This window comes from Salarias fasciatus, chromosome 6 (genome assembly GCF_902148845.1).
Source record: "Salarias fasciatus chromosome 6, fSalaFa1.1, whole genome shotgun sequence".
Classification (NCBI taxonomy): Eukaryota; Metazoa; Chordata; class Actinopteri; order Blenniiformes; family Blenniidae; genus Salarias; species Salarias fasciatus.
In genome coordinates this window covers 9,939,040-9,959,631 of record NC_043750.1, presented here as the reverse complement: position 1 = coordinate 9,959,631, position 20,592 = coordinate 9,939,040, and the positions used below count along the sequence as shown (strand labels likewise).

The 20,592-nt window shown below is 46.8% G+C and overlaps 1 protein-coding gene across 1 annotated transcript; it reads right to left on the bottom strand.

Annotated features, from left to right (window-relative positions):
* Positions 1-1,504: 1,504 nt before the first annotated feature.
* On the bottom strand, positions 1,505-12,837 carry LOC115389510 (uncharacterized). Its single transcript, XM_030092908.1, has 12 exons — positions 12,735-12,837; positions 12,457-12,560; positions 12,094-12,363; positions 11,060-11,153; positions 10,878-10,945; positions 10,560-10,775; positions 10,321-10,458; positions 10,167-10,229; positions 9,981-10,049; positions 7,716-9,874; positions 6,254-7,433; positions 1,505-6,151 (listed from the first exon to the last, which is right to left on the bottom strand). The coding sequence occupies exons 1-12, from the start codon at positions 12,835-12,837 to the stop codon at positions 1,505-1,507; spliced, it is 9,111 nt and encodes a 3,036-aa protein (XP_029948768.1).
* Positions 12,838-20,592: the final 7,755 nt, after the last annotated feature.

Here is a 20,592-nt window from a genome sequence, read left to right as displayed (position 1 = left end):
AGTTTATTAAAACTTTATACAATCCATGGCCAGGAAATAATGCTCTCTGGCAACATCAAAGTAGTGGTGTGTCCTCCACAGCGCCCATGTCCAGGAAATAACATCCACCAGGAGCATCAAAGTGGTAGTGTGCCCTCCACAGTGTCATCAGCTGAACACAGCAGCATCTTCAACCAGAAGATTGACCTGGAGAGAACAAAGCAAACAGACTCCTGTAGTAAACACCTTCACTGATTCTCCATTCAGGAGATTCAATGACACAGATTAGAGACACGCAAGAGGAGAGTAACAGAGGAGAGAGTCTGCTTGGCTGCTCAGAGATGACCAATGTTTAAAATTTGATGAAAACACCTCAGATTCACATTTCTTTGTCACTCCATTATCGCTATCCCAGATACTCCATCAACAGAGAGCTCAGAGCACCAGTGATCATCATTGGCGTTTTCTTTTAAACTGGCATGACTGTCGGGCAGACGGACGGGGGGGGGGGGGGGGGGGGGGGGGGGTGAAGGTAGTAGAGTTCTAGGATAACAAGTCTTGTCCAGACTCTGTCACCTGTTCAGGCTTTACTCTACTGGGGGGGGGGGGGGGGGGGGGAAGACAGAGAGACAGAAAGAACACAGCAACATTTGTACAAACATCATAAACACTGATCTAGAGTCGAACTATCTACATTTCAGGCCAGTTAAAAGAACATTGTCTCCAATAACGTATTTACAGTTCAGCTGTTCTACTGACACTCTTCCTGATGTGTTCATTCAGAACATGTTGGAGATGAAAATAAATGTATCATCAGTGACCGACTGTAAAACCTTTAAAAGAATGGAGTTCAATGACATTTTACATATTAAACCTCAGTGAAGACTGATGAACTCAATCAACACATCAGGAAGAAATGAAGACAAAGTGGATCACAGAGCACAGCCAGGACTGGTAAACAGAGATTGACATCTGGAACCAGGGAACCTGCAGCTGGAGACACATCTGGAACCACACAGCACAAAGTACAACACAGAGTCAAGTCCAGAACCACACTTGGAACCAAAGTTACACCTACAACCACAAAGACCAGGTCCAGGACCACAGAGCCACACCTGGAACAACACAAACAGAACCACAGAGAGACACCAAAAAACTCAGGCAGTACAGAGCCATGATTCCACTGACATTAATAAATACATGATTTCATTGATCAAACTACATTCTCCACAGGTTCAACCTGTAACTTGTCAATAAGTTAAATATCAAAATATCTACAAGACCATCTTGTAATTCATACACAATAACTCATTTCATATCATGTCATAACAAACTTGTTTAAAACTTTCAATAAATACACATAATACATAACAGGATTTGGAGTGGCAGACAAAGTATTTTAACGGAAAACCCTCCCACCCACCCACCGCACAACGACTCAGTTCCCTCTATCAACCAGCTGATCAAAAACAACAAACAGCAACACTTTGTTCGGCCCACTGCCACGTAGCTCAGTTTGACTCAATCAGTCCAAGTCGTCCTCAAACATCCCCTCAATATCCTCAAACTCCACATCATCCACCTCAAACCACCTGTCCAGCTCCTCCAGCTGCCCCTGGTCACCTCCAGCTCTGAAACTACACAGAATTCCTTCATGATCACTGAAGTACGTGGGCATCACTGCGCATTCCACAGCAAACTGTCTGCTTCTCACATAAACGTGATCAATCAGAGTCCCCTTCTCTGTGCTCGCTTGTGTCACCAGCTGATCAAATCCTTTGCTTCCCATTAATTTGCAAATTGATGACCCTGTTAAAATGTTCTCATTAAAATCTCCCATGACTACAATGGTGTCACTGATTGGATTAAGCCAACGCAGCAACCGCTGCAGGTTCTGCTTGAAGAGGGAATTTGGGTAACGTGGTGGACGATAAATTACTGCCATCACTATGTTGAATTTGTTCCACAGGCACACCAAACACTCCAGATCCAAATCGGGTGCCTGCAGGATGTCACAGTCCGAATCTGCTAGCGTGTACAAACCAACTCCACCATGTTCTAAAGCCTGCAGCTCTAACAGTTTGGGCTGACTGCTGCTGTAACACAGAGCACGAGGGCGGCTGTGGAAAGAGTAGCCGTCAATCTGGACGCCGTCCAGTGAGGAATGTGTAGTGAGCCACGTCTCTGTGACAGCAATGCAGGTAGGCTGCAAATGCTGTGTGCAGGACACCAAATCCACCAGGTGGCGACTTAAGTTTTGAACGTTCATTAGATACACCGACAGAGTGGGCGTGTCTAATGAAGGTCGTGGCTGCTCAATCAAAAATGGAGGCATCCTGTCCAAGGCCTCCTTGATGGTGTCCTTGCAGTAAATGGACTTCTCTTTGAAGTTCATGATGATCAGTCCAGACAAATCCCTCACACGACTCAGAGCTACGTAGGCCTGGCCAGGTGCAAACACCTTCTCCAAACACACCACGGCCCGGTCCACCGTCAGGCCCTGCACCTTATGGACGGTACACGCCCAGGCCAACTTCAGAGGGAACTGACGACGCAAACCTCCACGCTTGGTGGCCTTCTCCTCCACCGGATCGATGGCAGTAGAGAGCCGGCAGGTCACTGCAGCATGTGAGCGCTTCTTCCTCCTCTGGGAGCCAATTTTCTCATCGTCAAATTTGACATAAACTGCCTGAGGAAAGCTGTCACCCTGTCTCAACTGGATATGAGTGACTGTGCCACATGCTCCGTTGACCAGACCATCTTCCACGTCCACGTTCTTACACAGCATCACACGGGCATCCGGACCCAGACTCAGAGTCTCCTCTAATGATGTGTCCAACGCCGCACTGTGATGCCCCGCCATCAACTCCAGCTTCCCCGTGCTCCTGTTGTTCATGAAGTCCTGAGCTTCAATGGTCACAGGATCGGGACACGTCCGACACAGCTGCTTCAAGTTGTGCTCATTCACTTTACGGTTGGTGGGGAAAATGTGCAAGGCTGAGCTCTCCTCGCCCGTCTCACAGCTCTTCAGGATGTGGACGTCACTCTCTAACATGGGGGTGTCTCTGGAACGCACTCTCAACCTGTTGAGCAACTCGGCAAACACGCTGTCCTTCTGCCTCACCACTGTGGTCAGCTGCACCACACTGAAGTGGCACCACAGGTCCACACCCACCTGACTGCTGTACAGAGGCTTCCCTTTAACAGGAGGCAACTGATAAAAGTCTCCCACAGCAATCACACTGACGTTACCGAACGGGGAAAAGTCTCCAGTCTGCTTGATCTGCCTCAAGCGGCCATGGACATACGCCAACAGAAGGTGATCCACCATACTGATCTCATCAATCACTAGAATTTGGAGGTGACAGAATTTAGCTCGCAGAGAGTTTAGTTTATCTTCACCCAGAGGGATGTAAGGTAAACTACACTGTTTGCCGATGCTCAATGTGTGGTGAATTGTTGCTGCGTTTAAATTGTACGCAGCTATTCCTGTTGGAGCTGTTAACAAAACACAGATCTCGTCTGGTTGATCACAAAGTGTTGACAGCAGCCTCCCTGCCTCGTACTGGATGGCCCTAATTAAATGCGTTTTCCCCGACCCCGCCCCCCCAGTCAGAAAGACATGCAGAGGCGGTGGGTTTTCACCCCTCACCTTCTGAAGACACCACTGCCTCACCTGGTAGAAAACAGCCTGCTGTGTCTCATTCAGAGACCTAACTAGAGCTAAGCCCTCAGCACGAGACAACACCAGCCTGTTTCTCTCTAACTGGGCCACCTGTCGGCCACGTTCCTGCAGATCTGGAACGTTCTCCAGACCCTCCACCAACTGCTCATCTGCTATCTCTGTTGCCTGTTGCTCTCTCAACTCTTCACCACACTCGTCGCGTTCCAGTTCCTGTTCAGGACACAGGTCCCCCCAAGCGTCTTCCTCAAGGCCGTGGACATGGTGAGCGATCTCCTCAGCACGCTCCAGGTTCTCAGGATCGATCTCAAACTGGGCCCTGTTCTCATCCACCACCACCTTGACTTTATGAACGGAGCCGTCGCCAAACGTCACCTCACCGTCGTTATAGAACTGTTCAAAGAGCTGGAAGCCCTCGGGCTTCAGCTCTGAGTCACTTCTATAAGGAAGGAACAACTGAAGCACACCCTGAAAATAAGCCTCTCGTTGTTTGTCCAAATTGAAGCGCATGTAGCGGACAACTGCAAACTGAGACCGTGTTCTCCTCAAGATGAAGCCCAGTTTGTTCTTCAACTCGATTCTGTTTGGTGAAATTTCATTCCTGGTGAGAACACGATACTCCGAGGCAAACGTGGCAATACACATGTTGTCAAACACACCACCATCAGGCCTGTTCCTGTACCTGTCCACTATGCTGGTCATCCACATGTCATCTGAGCTCAGATCATGTGATGACGCCCTCTCCTTCAGGACATGGAGGGGTAAACTCATCCTCACGATGTTGTCCCCTGTTGGAACAAACACCACCTTCCTGGAACACTCCTTCAGGTGCATGTTGGTTAGCCTATACACCGCCTCCTGGGCACAAACGTCCCTGTTGTGTAAATATACACTGCCCAGCTTCTTCAGGGCTTCTCGAGCAGAGAGGTTTCCTTCTTTGGATGCTTCTTTTTGGGCGTTGTTCAATAGTAGGCCAATTTCTCTCTCTGCTTTCGTAATATACGAAATGATGTAAACAATTACAGCGTAGGCGTCGGTGACAAAGCTAAGGTCCATGTTAGCGTTCCAGCACTTCAGCAACTTCTTGCTATACTGGTTTACCCACACCTCCTTCAACCCTCTCCTATACACAACCTTGGTCTTCTTCTCTAACCTCCTGTAGGCCGTTTCAAAGATATCCTGGTTGATGTGTCGACTGGCAAACAACTCCTCTACACTATCAAACGGCTCCTCCTCCCTGATAGCTTTGCTCACAGACGCCAAAATCTCCTTTGCAACCTCCTTCTTCATCGGGTTATCCTTCTCAAAGCACTTACAGACCAGCTTGTTTTCTGAATCAGGATTCTTCTGGGCCTCCTTCAGCTTCTGTTTGTCACAGCGACATTCCTTCGTCTTACAAAGGAATGTACGCGTAGAAGCAGGTTTTGGGAAATGGAAACGACACGTCGTCTTGTTCTTCCGACAAGACTTTGAGTGTCGTTTGGAATGTGTTTGAACTGACGACACAATGTCCAATAATGTGTCGTCGTCTGAGGGCAGCTCACACGTCACATACTGATCAATAAACTCGACCACCTCCTCATCTGTGTTCTGGTCAATTTTAGGAGCGCCCTCGATCCAGAACAAGCAGTGAACATGAGGAGAACCGCGCTGCTGAAACTCAACACGGTAGAAGTGATCGATGATTCTGCCAATTGGCTCAGAAGGAGACATGAGAACCTCTTTCAGAAAACAATGCCACCTGTAATCAAACATCCTGGCCGCAGTCACCGGATTACGCCGCAACAACTCACACCTGTCTGCCCACTCCAAATCCTCCACCGTCTGCACTCTGCCTTCCTGTTTCAGGATGCTGGTCAGAAGGTTCTGCCAGCGCAGATCTGCAGACGAGAACGAACAGAACCACGTCGGGATGCCTAACTGACGGACACAGGCAAAGATGTCCTTCTGCACAGACTGCCAGAACGCAGGAGTCCCTCTAATAGGCTTCAGGAATCGGAAACCCTCGTCAAACTGTAGCAGCTGCTTCAGAGACTCCTCGTCCTGCAACATACTCTGGCTAATCTGTGCAGAGCCCTGATCACCTTTTCCCTTACGCAATGCAACAGAAACACTGGACACCACCCTGTCCATCTCAGACATGAACTGAGCAAAAAAGATATATTCAACATTCTGCGAAAAACGGCCATCGGCGTGCATGATCCGGTTATTAAAATAACGTGACAATGTCAAAGCATGATTCCGCTCATGATGGAAAGTCTTCTGTCCTAAAGGAAACAACACGGGGAAACACTTAGCTTCGTTTGAATTATCAGAAAGCATCCGGACTGGACTGTTCCCCTCTGCAGGCGCTACATTGACTATGTCCTCAAAATACTGGTCTAGAGCTTCCTGACCAATATCAACAGGCATAAGACAAGTGTCCTGAAACATGCAGTGTTGCTGTCTGTCATGTAACATTTCATCTTGAATTATGTCTGCTGATTCCTCCTCAACAACATCAACAACTACAGGCCTTTTCTGAACCTCACCATGTTCCTGATGAGCAGCCTCGCCCTCTACAACAACCTGATCATCAACCTTGTCCTTCACTGCCTCATCCTCACTGCCCGACTCATCCTCTTCCTGTTCCTCATCTTCCTGCCTGTTAAACTCATTGACCCAGTCCTCATTGAACTCAATGTCTTTATAATAAACATTAGTTCTCTTTAAATAGTCTAGCGCCTGCCTGACACGTAGAGTATCCACAAACTGGTATTCATAGTGTCCCTTGTAGGTCAACTTCCTCTTCAGCTTGACCTGTAACAGAGAACCTTCCATACTTGACCGTGGCAACACGTTGGTGGTCTGAACAATGTTGGCTGGAACACATGTGACTGGTCCATGTACTCCATTCTGCCCTCCTTTAGGCAGTGCCAACATCTTCATGAACGGAATATGCAACGCGATCAGGTGCTGCTCTAAACTATGCAAGCATCCCAGTTCAGGTGGAATGGGATCAAGCTGCAGGTCATTGATCCAGCACTCAGCTGGAATCTCACCTTTACTGATCTTAGAATGGCAGGTGTAGCAAATCCAAAGGTGTCCTCTGGAAGGAACCAGCTGACAGGGCTCAGCACACTCCTCACTACAACAATGCAAATAATCGTCACTGATGCACCTGTCCGCTACACGAGCCGATTCTGACCTGGAACTATAAGCTTCCCTCTGACAACTCAGCACCTGATGCCTGAACAACAACCGATGGCAAACGCAACAAACAAAATCTGGACCATCTCTGACCTTCTCTACAAACTGATCCATAACAAACCCAAAATCCTGAGATTTGTCCTTTATCTGCTTCCTACTCAACTGTACACGAGCAATTACTTGCTGCCTGTGTTCAAGACTGCCACTGTACTTTTTTCTGCTAATGGATTTAGTGTTCTGCCTATGCTGCGGGTCTGTTCTGTATTTTATCACACTACTTTCTCTCATCTTCTGCCTATGCTGCGGGTCTGATTTGTACTTGATAATACTACTTTCTCTCACCTTCTGCCTATGCTGCGGGTCTGATTTGTACTTGATAATACTACTTTCTCTCATCTTCTGCCTATGCTGCGGGTCTGATTTGTACTTGATAATACTACTTTCTCTCACCTTCTGCCTATGCTGCGGGTCTGATTTGTACTTGATAATACTACTTTCTCTCACCTTCTGCCGATGCTGTGGGTCTGTTTCGTACTTGATAATACTATCCTTTTTGATCCTCTCTCTGTGTTCACTGTCATCTCTATATTTACAAATGCTCATCGTTTTAACTCTCTGCCTGTGTAATGAATCTTCAGAATACTTTTTTATACTACGAGCTATTTCCTTCTTTTTAAAGATGTAATTTTTATGATATCTCTTCCTGAAATTTTCCCTATGTTTACGCACATACAAGATATTCATTTTCTCCTGTCTCCATTTTTTCTGTGTCAGATACTTTGACTGAAACTGACTGTTACTTTGTCTAACCTCATCAACAGCACTTGCAGTCGCACTAGAAATAATACTTTCATTACCTTCACACCCTGCTCTGTTAGTGTCCAAAACTACAGCCTCCACCATCCTTGACCTCATGCTGTAACCAGTCACCTCACTTACTTTACAGTACCCATAACAACTCTCCAGTCCAGGCTCACAAACACAGACAACATTCTCAAAATGAATCCCACCAATATTCTCCAAATAAATACACTGCGGCGACAACTGATTCCTGCTACAACGGTACTTCAACCAGCGTCCATTGGTGAATGTACATACACCAACTCCTAACCAGTCAGCTGTAACCTGAATTTCCACCTCCGTTGCCCAACTACCCACAAACCTCATCCTAGACTGCTGAATGTACTGGGAGACAGAGGAGAACTCAGATCTCAACAAGCTCTGGTACTGAGCTGCCTCTTTCTCCAGCTGTTTACAGACAGCCAGTCTGATCTTACGGTGGTGCTTCTGAGAGCCACTCACAGCCTGAGAGATGGCTCTGAAGAAGCAGTTCCCATCAGCCACTACCTTCTCCTTCCTGCAAGGAACACCCAGTGAACCACCCTGGCTAGACGCAGAAGCACTGACCCGCTCAAAGTCGACATCAAACCTGCTACACAAAGTCCGACAAACATCAACATCAACAGGACAGAAGACCAGCTCCTCGGTCCTCACAGCAGCTACAAACTCCACATCAGCGTTGAGCTCAGGAGCATCGTAGCGCTTTGATTTCTTTAACAAACGAGTGTAACGAGAAGTTCTACGCCTCCTGCCATCAGTAACAGTTGTTTCTGCAGTTGAACCACTGCTCACAACACTGGCAACAGTCTGAACAGAAACTCCAGACACCGCCGGACTGGCAGCAACACCAGCACCATTCTCAGACACACAACTGTCTGCAGGAGCCTCAGCCGGTGTTCTGCTCTCAGTCGCCTCAGGGGACTCCGGTGCTGGAGCAGAACTCATCTCAGTGACGTGACTCTCCACAGAAACTTCACACAGTGCTGGACTGGCAGTAACACCACTCTCAGACACACAAGTGTCTGCAGTAGCCTCAGCCACAGTCCTGGACTCAGTGATCTCAGGGGACTGTGGTGGTGGAGAAGAACTCATCACAGTGACGTGACTCTCTACAGAAACGTCAGACAGTGCTGGACTGGCAGCAACACCAACATCACTCTCAGACACACAAGAGCCTGCAGGAGCCTCAGCCGGTGTTCTGCTCTCAGTTGCCTCAGGGGACTCTGGTGCTGGAGCAGAACTCATCTCAGCGACGTGACTCTCCAGAGGACCAACAGACAGGGGTGGACCTGCACCCCCACCAATATCAATACCACACAGCTCAAAGTACGGCTCGCCTGACTCTGAACTGAGGCTGTCAAACAACTGAGAGATGTAGTGTTGCAGGTCCTGAACATTTGCAAACTGCAGAAGCACGCTGCTGCCTCTGGAGTCAAACAAGCCAACACCACTCCGTGGATGGCTGTCCACCACAGCAAACCGTCCGTTTTCGCGGATGATGGCAGACGTGTTGGAACACATTGTAAGCAGACACGCACTGTGTCCATGTTCAACAAAGACCTTCTCTAGGCCGTCCGGCAGAGTGTACAAAACACTGTTATCAACGCGGGCACCTTTAGATGTGTAATCACCTTCAGACATGTGCATACAACCTGTTGCAGTGAAGCCAATAGTAAATTTCAGCACCTGACCATCCACCTTGATCTGATCTGGCAGGTCAGTTGCAGACAGATAAGATGACCAAGGCTTGAAGCCAGGGCGGCTCATGACCCACTTGTACAAAGAATCACCCAAAACCAAAGCATCATCAAGCTCCTGCCTCCCCCACGAGAACACACTGTTCAAAGTGTGTCTGGCTAAGCTCAACCCCGCGATTGCCATGCACTGCTGCCCACCATCGATAAACCTCGAGCTGCCCTGATGGAAGGATCCCTGCACAGCCTTCAGAAGCCTGATCCCAGTCCTGACATCAACCACTGCTGCTGGCCTCGCTGCGCTCACACCAACACCTGACTGGCCTGACCCGGAACTCTCAAGAACGGCACACTTAGCTTCGGGGATGAGGCGTCGCTCCATCGGCACAGCAGGGCACACTGCAGGAACCTCCTCCCCGACCGCCGCTGGAACCGGGCCTGCAGTCGGGGGCAACACCTCCTCCACCACCTCCTGGGTTGGTGCTTCCACCTGACACAAAAAGGAAGCAGAAAGTTTTACAGCGTATTCAAACTGAGAACCAATAAAGCAGGTCATCTACAAATAAGCCATGCAGTCTATAAAACCAAGAACCAACCTGGGGGACTGGTGGGCTGGGGCAAGAAGCAGACATGGGCTCACAAGCAGGTGAAGGAGTTGCCAACACCTGCAAAGTAAAGGACAACAGCTCTCAGTTAAGTTACTCATTCTTTTTTTAATTTCAAAATGTCCAGCTTAAATGTCACAACCAATTCTACATCAAAGACACAAACATTCTACCAACCTTCTGCCTTCCCCCTCTGTGCCTCCTGCCAACACCTGCTGGCCGACGCACCACACGGGAGGTCTGAAGAAGAAGGAAAAAAAAAAACTCCTTTTCAACAACTGTCTTCCTGCTTGGTTAACCAGTGTCATCATGGAATAAGTGTGAAAGTTACCTGGCCAGCTGGCGGGACAGCGGGGCCGCCGTCAGAGCCAGAAGAAGGGGACACCTTCTCCATGGCGTCCAACATGGGCCCCCGGAACCACACCGGGTTGGGAGGGATCGCAGAGGATCCCTCCGCCGGGCGTGCAGCCTATGAAAAACAACACCAGACACAATTGATTAGAATTGCTTTGGGACTTGAGAAAACATGGCAAAAAATTTGAAAAACACATGAACTCAGAAACACCTTACCTTGCCCCCCTGTCCAACCACACTCCACTCCCAGGGGTTCCTGTGACGGGGCACGGGGACGTGTCCCGTCACCACCAGCCTGGGAGCAACCCTGGCACGCTTTGGCGCAGGGGGACGCACCGGTGCCTGGGATGGAGGAGGCACCAGCTGCTGGAAAGCAGCCTCCCACAGCAGCTGGACCAAAACCTCCATCCCATGCGAGTCACTCAAGTGCACCTGACAATGGAGCAAAGGAGACATTTTAGTCAACCAGTGTATCTAACTAAAAAGACCACAGAGTGGTCTGCATCACAGAACAACAAAACATGCTCTGCTTACCTGGTCAGGGCACCACAGCTCCAACCGGTGCAGGGGAAAGTGCTCTGCCACAGACACGTACGGGACACCTGAAGAGTGAGAACAGAACACACACCTTCAGTTATCAAATGTAGATTCAGAAAAACCATTTGTGATGACTGACAACCATTACAACCACACACACCAGCAAAACCTTAACATACCCATACGTGCTGCGACACGATGGTATTCCTGACGCAGCAGCTCCTGAAGGCCAGGCTCAATGTTCAGGCGTGGAGGGAAGTCCAGCACGAACACCTACAAAGACACATTTAGCCATGAAGTCAAATGGAGTGATGGAGAACAAGCTGCAGAAAAAACAGTCTCTTCACAGCAGCTGTGCATTCACAACAACAACACCAACACAACCAGCGAGAGCCTCCGTTTCCTGCCTGAAACCACTAGACAACGCTCTTGGTGTGAAGACAGGCCTGGGCCATCTGCAGTTCGACTTCTTCAGTACAGCATACCAGATGTACTGTGCTTTCACACGCCTGGGATGCTGCACTAAAGAAGTCAAACTGCAGATTGCACTATTCTCCCACTTCCATTAGTGGGAAAATAGCGCCAAAACCTGTATAAGTCAGCTGACAAGACACGCCACAGCAACATCATGTGACCAACAGTCTGAGGAAGATGGCTGACAGCCTATGAAACCGTCAAGTAAACAAATACCACACTAGTCTGTTTAAAAGAATTTCGTTTTGAATCCTCACGGCTGTAAACAATCACACTTTAACAACCGTTCAGTTCTTCTTTTTAATGAAAAAAACGGTGCATCGCAAGATTTTATTATCTACCAAGATAATAAAATCTAGCACCAGCTAGATTTTTTTTCCCCATTTACTGCACTGTTAAGTTAAATTGTTCTTGTATTTTTCCAAGTTTACATTATTTAATTGCATTGCTATTTACTTGGTTTGTTCATAAAATGTTAAACTATTCCATAGTTTTATTTTTCAGTGCAGATGCTTTAAAACTGGTTTAAAAACAATATAACATATCATGATTATAATTGAAATACAATGATATGAAAAAAAATATTGTAATCACATTTATTGCTATTTCGCCCAGTCCTAGCTGAAAGAACATTCATCAGCCTCCATCTTTAAACCCAAACTTCCTCCCCGTGGCTTCACAACATAAAGAGCTAATTTCTGCATCACTACTGACAACCACAAGTAGAAAATCAACCCACCTTGGGCCAGAAGCTGCAGGCCGTGGTCAGAAGAGCACTGAAGTCGAGACCTGCACTGTCCACAGTCCGGGACACAAGGTCGTTGCTGGGGGCGCACACACACACAGCATCTGGGGTCCAGGGCAGGTCAGCATGCAGGAGCTCCGTCCTCAGCTGGGAGCCCACTGCACCTGGAACACACAGATAGGAGAAGCACAGAGGTCCCTCGGGCACAGCTACATACCCGTCCACCATGGCCCTCAGGTGCGAGTCTCCAACGACGAACACCATCTGCATTCACAGAGACATTGCTTTAGGTTAGAGACACCAGCTGTGAGTCCTTCCAGCAATTGCTGTCTGCATAAAAAAAATAACAACTCATACCTTCTTCTCCGGATCCCGGGCAGGAGTGACCAACTTGCGGGACTTCCCGGTCAGGACAGAAGTTGGCCATCTCCGCACACGGTGCCGAAAGCCTGTGCCACGCCCTGTTTAGGACAAAGGAAATAGACAGCGTTTGTCACTACATCACGTTTAAGAAGTTTCATGGTGAAAAACATCACTCTTCAACTCTTTCTCCTCAATCTGGCAACGTTGCCACACAACACAACAACAGAGTCAAAGGTCAACAGTTAAACATCTCAGAACATTCTGACACTCACGGGCCACAAACTCCGGAACAGCAGGTGCAGGACTCCAGTCCTGGGGCTGCGCCAGCCTGCGTCTCGCGGCCTGAGCACGCCGATGACCCCGGGCTCTCGGCATCTGAAGAACAGAAAAAACCCAATGAGTTCAACAAAGACACCACAGTCAATGACCAGTGACGATTAATGATATTAAACCTGCGAAACCAGTGAATCCACTAATACTGATGATTCAACTTACCTTAGCAGCAGGAAAACCACTTACCACTGAGCAGCGGTGTGAGAGTCTGTGTGTGTGTGTGTGTGTGTGTGTGTGTGTGTGTGTGTGTGTGTGTGTGTGTGTTACCGAGTGTGTGCTGGAATATACACGTAAATGTGTTTAGATATGTTTGTGTAGTGTTCGATGTTGGGTGCAGCAGCAGATGATACTCAAATGCAAGAGAACCAGGAGAAGAACAAGCAGGAGAACCGTCTTCAGAACCAGCAAATCACACCAGACCGCAAAGTTGAGACCTGAAAAATAAGGACAGATTTCATTAAAATATTGTATATGCACTTTTTGTACATGTCAAACATTTTGCAAGTTTTACACAAACCCTTTACTGCACCATTTATTCTGTATTATTTACTTTATTTTCTCCTCTTTACATTTTTATGTTTAGTTTGGTTACACTACTGATCATTTTGTTCTTGTTCATAAAATATATTCATAACTGCAACGCTGTATTTGTTACAAGACACTTTATTTCAACAAACACCAAAAAATATAAATACATTGCAGTGTGTTTATTTAAAAAATAGTGGGCACGCTATTCCCCCTGACCCGTCCCGACCCGCGTCCACGCGCTCTGAAGCCGCTACGCCCCCACCCCCGGCCGATCTGCGGCGGGCTCCTCCAGCAGTCCAACCACCAGGCTGAGCAAGTTGTCTGAGGGAAACCCTGAACACGGTTAACCGATAAGCTAATACCGCGAGCGGTTAGGAAGCCAGCTGGCCAGACGAAATATAGTAACCGATTGGGTTGCAAACGCCGGTAGCCGCTACAAAAACAAAAACAAACAAACACCGAAACCAGCCGGGAAGCTAACAACGCCATCCACCGAGAAGCTAATGCTAACAAAACACGAGGAACGGACGGAGAGAAGCCGCAGCTCCCCGCGAGAGAACAACACGAGTGGCCGGTACTGCTGGCTAGTAAGATATCCAAGATACGTCTGGGCACGCCGCACGCGCTAAATTGTACAGCGCCCGGACAACGGAGAGGAGAGAAAGAAAAATAAACTCTCCGACAGTCCGAAAACACCAGCGGAGTGAGCCCCATTAGCAGAGACACCACACGCCTCCCGCCCCCAAACAGGAGCACGCCAGACTCCATTCATTTCATCAAGCTACACTGAAGACCTGATGAAATAAGTGGAGTTTGGTGTTCTCCTGCCTGTTTGTAACGAAAACCTGCAGCCACTCGGTCCTTTCTGACACGATTTCGACACCCTTGAGCTACATAAAGCTTAAATTAGGAATTACAATACGAACGGACTCGTCTTACCTCCGGTGAAGTGCGAAATGGCGATTTCTTCTTCGTGGTTGGTGTTTGAAACGTGATTCTTCTTCGTCGGACCTTAACGGCAGCTTACTTCGCAGGCTGTTGCACTACTGCCACCTGCTGGTCATTTTTTCAGACCCTTACCAAGTCAGTACAGGAACACGGACTTAAACACAATGCCGATAAAAATGACAAAACATGAACTAGTCCCGTTTACAGTTTAGCAGTGACGTTTATTTTAATAAAAGTTTGGTTTCTACCTCGCGTGAAAGCAGATCATTACGGCGGAAATAAAACTGACTGAAAAAAATGCAGGCAGGACCGTTTTAAGAGACAGACAAACGCGAACAGTGGAAAGAGAAAAAAAGCTTTAAAAGTCTATAAAAAAGAGCAGAAACACACGAATCACCTCTTTTGTAACATGAAGTGGTCAATAAAGTCCACATATTTCTGTTTTTCTTGTTCTTTGTGTGGATTATTATCGTGATACTGGTATTCTTTGCAGCTAAAGTGATAATGTTCCTTAAATCCCTTATAAAAACCTTTAGTAAATAGTTCAAATTAAGTAAACAGCGCAGATAATCCAGCAAAAACTGCCACAGTCCAAACGTATGCATCCAGGCAAAGCTAGAAAGTACAGCATTTTGTCCAAAACATGTCTTGAAATAAGCAAATAATCCAAAATTAGACGCGCCACCGCGCGCGCACGCGGCGCGTCTCTCCGCGTGCGCGTCCGATAATAATCCATTTTTTTATCAGATAAAAACATCCAGACCACTCACACCTCGCTGAGGATATCCAATATGGCGACTGATCGGTTTCCGTTGCTTATTCGTCATATTTCAACCAATCAAGTGACTCATCCCTCACTCCGATGGCTAACCAGCCAACCGCTGCCGAAACTGATGGACCACGTCATCGGTCGTCATCACTCGTAATCAACGTATTCTGAGCCAATCACGTCGGTAGAAACGTTTGACTGACAGGGCTGGTAGCCAATGAGCTTGCTGAATGGCTGGCTGGCCCGCCAGCGGGGTTTTGGGACTTCTCAGACATCTGCTGAGGGATGCAGCTGCTGTCTGTCCCTGCTCCTCTCAATCTGAGGGCCTTATCCCACACTGAAGCCTATCTGAAGTGATTTTTTGAGTATTTTATGAGTTTTAGGAGTGAAAATAATGTAAAAACGGGCCAAAAACCAACATATACCATTGTACAGAGGGCATCCAGAGGGTATACAGAGGATGTCCAAAATTGACCCCGCCAGGGCATAATAGTACAAATAGATGTGTGAAACACTCATTTCTTGTAGCACTGCTCTGACATTTTCACCTGAACTATGTAAGACCCCAGGCTTTAGCAAAATTGTGTTTTCAAGCTCGCACAGTGCTTCCAGACTTATTTCCAGGTGTTTTATGAGGGAAAAAATTCAGGCGAGAATGAAATTCATCTTAATTCAGTGTGCTGCAACATAAATAAATCTGTGGCAGTAGCACCTAGAGTAATTCTGACTGCACTGGGTGAAAATATAGATTGTCAGCTTTCAAATGAGACCCCAACCATGCATGTACTCCAAACAGTTCAAGAACAGCATTCAGTTTACTTTGGGTACGTCTTCAGTTGAACTTTTAGGCGAAAATGGCCCCGAGCTTAAAGAGTTAAACATTTCACCAAATACAATTATATTGGTTACATTACATCAATTCAAAACACAAAAAACTGGGATAATTCATATTAAAGTGTAGTAACCAATTTTCACCACACGATGGCGTCGACTGCTTGCGAGCAGCATTATCTGCTGTGTAAACCCTTCCACAATGGTAAAGGACCACAGTGACAATGATGCTTGCCAAAGTGGAGCAGACATGACTATCAAAATAAGAGCCTCACACCCCTTCAAAATAAAAGTCACATTTTTGCTAAATATGACATTTTTAACAAAACACACAGATATTTTCAGGGTCAGCAGTGTTCATGGAAGCACATGTACAACTTTTCCAAAATAAAAGCTCAAAATTCCTTCGAGAGAAAAGCCCGTTTACAACAGAAAATGAGGTCAAGTCATGAAAATGAATGTTTATGTACTAACAAGGTTCCCAATGACTTAGACTTCAATGCTAACAGCTAAATGTTAGTGTATGAGAGATGCTAACAGCTACATGTCAGCGGATGACAGATGCTAACACCTTCATGTTCGTGTATGACAGATGCTAATATCTACATGTTAATGGATTGGAGATGCTAATAACTCCATGTTAGTGGGTGACAGATGCTAACAGCTACATGTTAGTGGATGGGACATACTAACAACTCCATGTTCGGTGACAGGGTGCTGGAAGTCTATGGAGGAGCAAGGTTCCCAGTGACCTGGACTTCGGTCATCAATGTACAAGGACGACCTCAGTCGGGACACCTTGCCAGAGGGCGAGGTCCCGTCCAATGCCGCTTGCGGCTTTAATTTGCTTTATTTATTCGTGGGATCTATTTTAGCACTTGCTCTTCGAGTTTTAATTAGGGACCGAGCCCGAGGGCGAGGTGGCCTCAACTGAGGCCACCTTGCCTGAGGGCAAGGCCTCTATTGTTCTTCGTTCGTTTCTTATTATTAGGGACCGAGCCCGAGGGCGAGGTGGCCTCAACTGAGGCCACCTTGCCTGAGGGCAAGGCCTCTATTGTTCTTCGTTCGTTTCTTATTATTTATTATTCCGACGCCACTTCGACGGCTAATTTGACCCCCTAAACATGCACGAAAACTCACCAAATTTGGCAGGCACATCCGGACTCGCGAAACATTTGATAAAATACAGAAATTTACGCCATGACATCATCTGCTCTCTAGCGCCACCTACAAACAGTAGAATAGCTGCCTTTACTCCCAGGAATGTCGTAGAGAGATGAAACCAACGCTCACGCGTTCGTCTCCTCGAGATCTAAAAATAATGATCTGTTATTTTTGACCTAAATCGCACAGGAAGTCCGGTATTTCACTTTCAGTGTAAAATTTGGCAAAAAATGACTCCTCCTTTAAAAATTATCTGCTCCGAGACTGCTTGTCGTCGAGACGTCAGAGTAGTGCCAAATAAAAGAGGACAAGTGTCTCTCACAAAGTTGTTAAAAACTTTTTCAAAAGTCTCAGGGTGTGGATTTTATTAACCCTTAAAGTTTGAAGTCTGAAAACGCACTTGCAACACTACAATGGACAGTGCGACCCGCACGAATGTCGCAGAGAAATAAAATCAGCATGGATGAGTTCGTCTCATCGAGCTCTACAATTTACCAAGAGACATACCTATACCTAAATCCAACAGGAAGTCCGTTATTTCCTGTCAAATCAAATGTGCCTCAAAACACTTTTCACTCAAAAACCACTAATATGGACTGTTTCACCCTTCACAGTGTCGTACAGAGAAAAGAAACATATGCATGCGTTCATCTCATCGAGATCTACAACTTACTCACTCGTACCCATGACCTAAATCAAACAGGAAGTCCGTCATTCACACTTTTATTGTACATTTTTGCTCAAAAACTCTCTCCTTCTTCACCAATTAAGGCTTCCATGGTCAAAATTATAAGTCTGACTGCTCTGAAAACTTGATATATGTAAAGACAACTAAAATGCCTATCAAAGTTGAGGGTGTTTTTTTCATTTTGGTCCACGGAAATGCATTTCCCCAGCTGTTTTTACCAAAGAGAAACTGTGTGTCTGCCGAGTCACACTCTAACATCATGTGACCTACTTATGCCATATATGGGCATTGAGCCTCAGGGCTGATCTGAGAGCTGCTGTAAAACATTCTGCATGTTGTCCCTGCTTTCCACAGTAGATGGCGCTCCGTGACCATAAATCACACGAGTGATGGATTGCTGCTCAAACAGGCAAATGAATGTATGGAATCACACTCACATGGATATATTGGTGTTTGACATAGTGGAGCAGACATGACTATCAAAATAAGAGCCTCACACCCCATATTTTTGCAAAATATGACATTTTTAACAAAGCACAGGGATAATTTCAAATTCAACAGTGTTAAAGGGCAACTCCGGTTTTTTTGATACCTGGACCTTATTTATAGGTGTGTGCCTGCTCATATACTCACTCAGACAAACATGGTGCAGCTTGGATTCCTTCAGAAGTTATTTAAATCCAACCGATTCAGCGGGGGCCACGGCAATGGAGCTTCCTGCACTGCAATCCATTGCCGTGGCCCCTGCTGAATCAGATGATAGATGCTAACAGCTACATGTTAGCAGATGGGAGATGCTAACAGCTACATGTTAGCGGATGGGAGATAATAACAGCTACATGTTAGCGGATGGGAGATGCTAACAGCTACATGTTAGCAGATGACAGATGCTAACAGCTACATGTTAGTGGGTGGGACATGCTAACAACTCCATGTTAGCGGATAGGAGATGCTGACAGCTACATGTTAGCGGATGGGAGATGCTAACAGCTACATGTTAGCGGATGGAAGATGCTAACAGCTACATGTTAGCGGATGGGAGATGCTAACAGCTACATGCTAGCGGATGAGAGATGCTAACAGCTACATGTTAGCGGATGGGAGATGCTAACAGCTACATGCTAGCGGATGGAAGATGCTAACAGCTACATGTTAGCGGATGGGAGATGCTAACAGCTACATGCTAGCGGATGAGAGATGCTAACAGCTACATATTAGCGGGTGAGAGATGCTAACAGCTACATGCTAGCGGGTGAGAGATGCTAACAGCTACATGCTAGCGGGTGAGAGATGCTAACAGCTACATGCTAGCGGGTGAGAGATACGAGATGCTAACAGCTATATGCTAGCGGATGGAAGATGCTAACAGCTACATGTGAGCGGATGGGAGATGCTAACAGCTACATGCTAGCGGATGAGAGATGCTAACAGCTACATGTTAGCGGGTGAGAGATGCTAACAGCTACATGCTAGCGGGTGACAGATACGAGATGCTAACAGCTATATGCTAGCGGATGGGAGATGCTAACAGCTACATGTTAGCGGATGGGAGATGCTAACAGCTACATGTTAGTGGGTGGGACATGCTAACAACTCCATGTCAGTGGATAGGAGATGCTAACAGCTACCTGTTAGCGGATTTGAGATGCTAACAGCTACATTTTAGCGGATGAGAGATGCTAACAGCTACATGTTAGCGGATGGCAGATGCTAACAGCTACATGCTAGCGGGTGAGAGATGCTAACAGCTACATGCTAGCGGGTGAGAGATACGAGATGCTAACAGCTACATGTTAGCGGATGGGAGATGCTAACAGCTACATGTTAGCGGATGGGAGATGCTAACAGCTACATGTTAGTGGGTGGGACATGCTAACAACTCCATGTCAGTGGATAGGAGATGCTAACAGCTACCTGTTAGCGGATGGGAGATGCTAACAGCTACATGTTAGCGGATGACAGATGCTAACAGCTACATGTTAGCGGACGGGAGATGCTAACAACTCCATGTCAGCGGATAGGAGATGCTAACAGCTCCATGTTAGTGGGTGAGAGGGTGCTGGAAGTCTATGGAGGAGCAAGGTTCCCAGTGACTTGCACTTCGGTCATCAAGGTACGAGGACGACCTCAGTCGGGCCACCTTGCCAGAGGGCGAGGTCCCGTCCAATGCCGCTTGCGGCTTTAATTATTTTACTGACGCACTCGAGCACTAATTTGACCCCCTAAACGTGCACGAAAACTCACCAAATTTGGCATGGACATCCGGACCGGTGGACCACTTGATATAATGAAAAAATTAACCCCATAACCCCATTTGCTCTCTAGCGCCACCTAGAAACAGTAAAATAGCCACAGCAACCATTAGGAATGTCGCAGAGACACCAAATCGATGTGGATGCGTTCGTCTCCTCGAGATCTAAAAATCTCTCATTGACAAAAATGTCCTAAACCCAACAGGAAGTCCACTATTTCCCTTTCAGTGTAAAATTTGGCAAAAAATGACCCCTCCTTTAAAAATTATCTGCTCCGAGACCGCTTGTCGTGGAGATGTCAGGGTGGTGCCAAATAAAAGAGGACAAGTGTCTCTCACAAAGTTGTTAAAAACTTTTTCAAAAGTCTCAGGGTGTGGATTTTATTAACCCTTAAAGTTTGAAGTCTGAAAACGCACTTGCAACACTACAATGGACAGTGCGACCCGCATGAATGTCGCAGAGAAATAAAATCAAGATGGATGAGTTCGTCTCATCGAGCTCTACAATTTACCAAGAGACATACCTATACCTAAATCCAACAGGAAGTCCGTTATTTCCTGTCAAATCAAATGTGCCTCAAAACACTTTTCACTCAAAAACCACTAATATGGACGGTT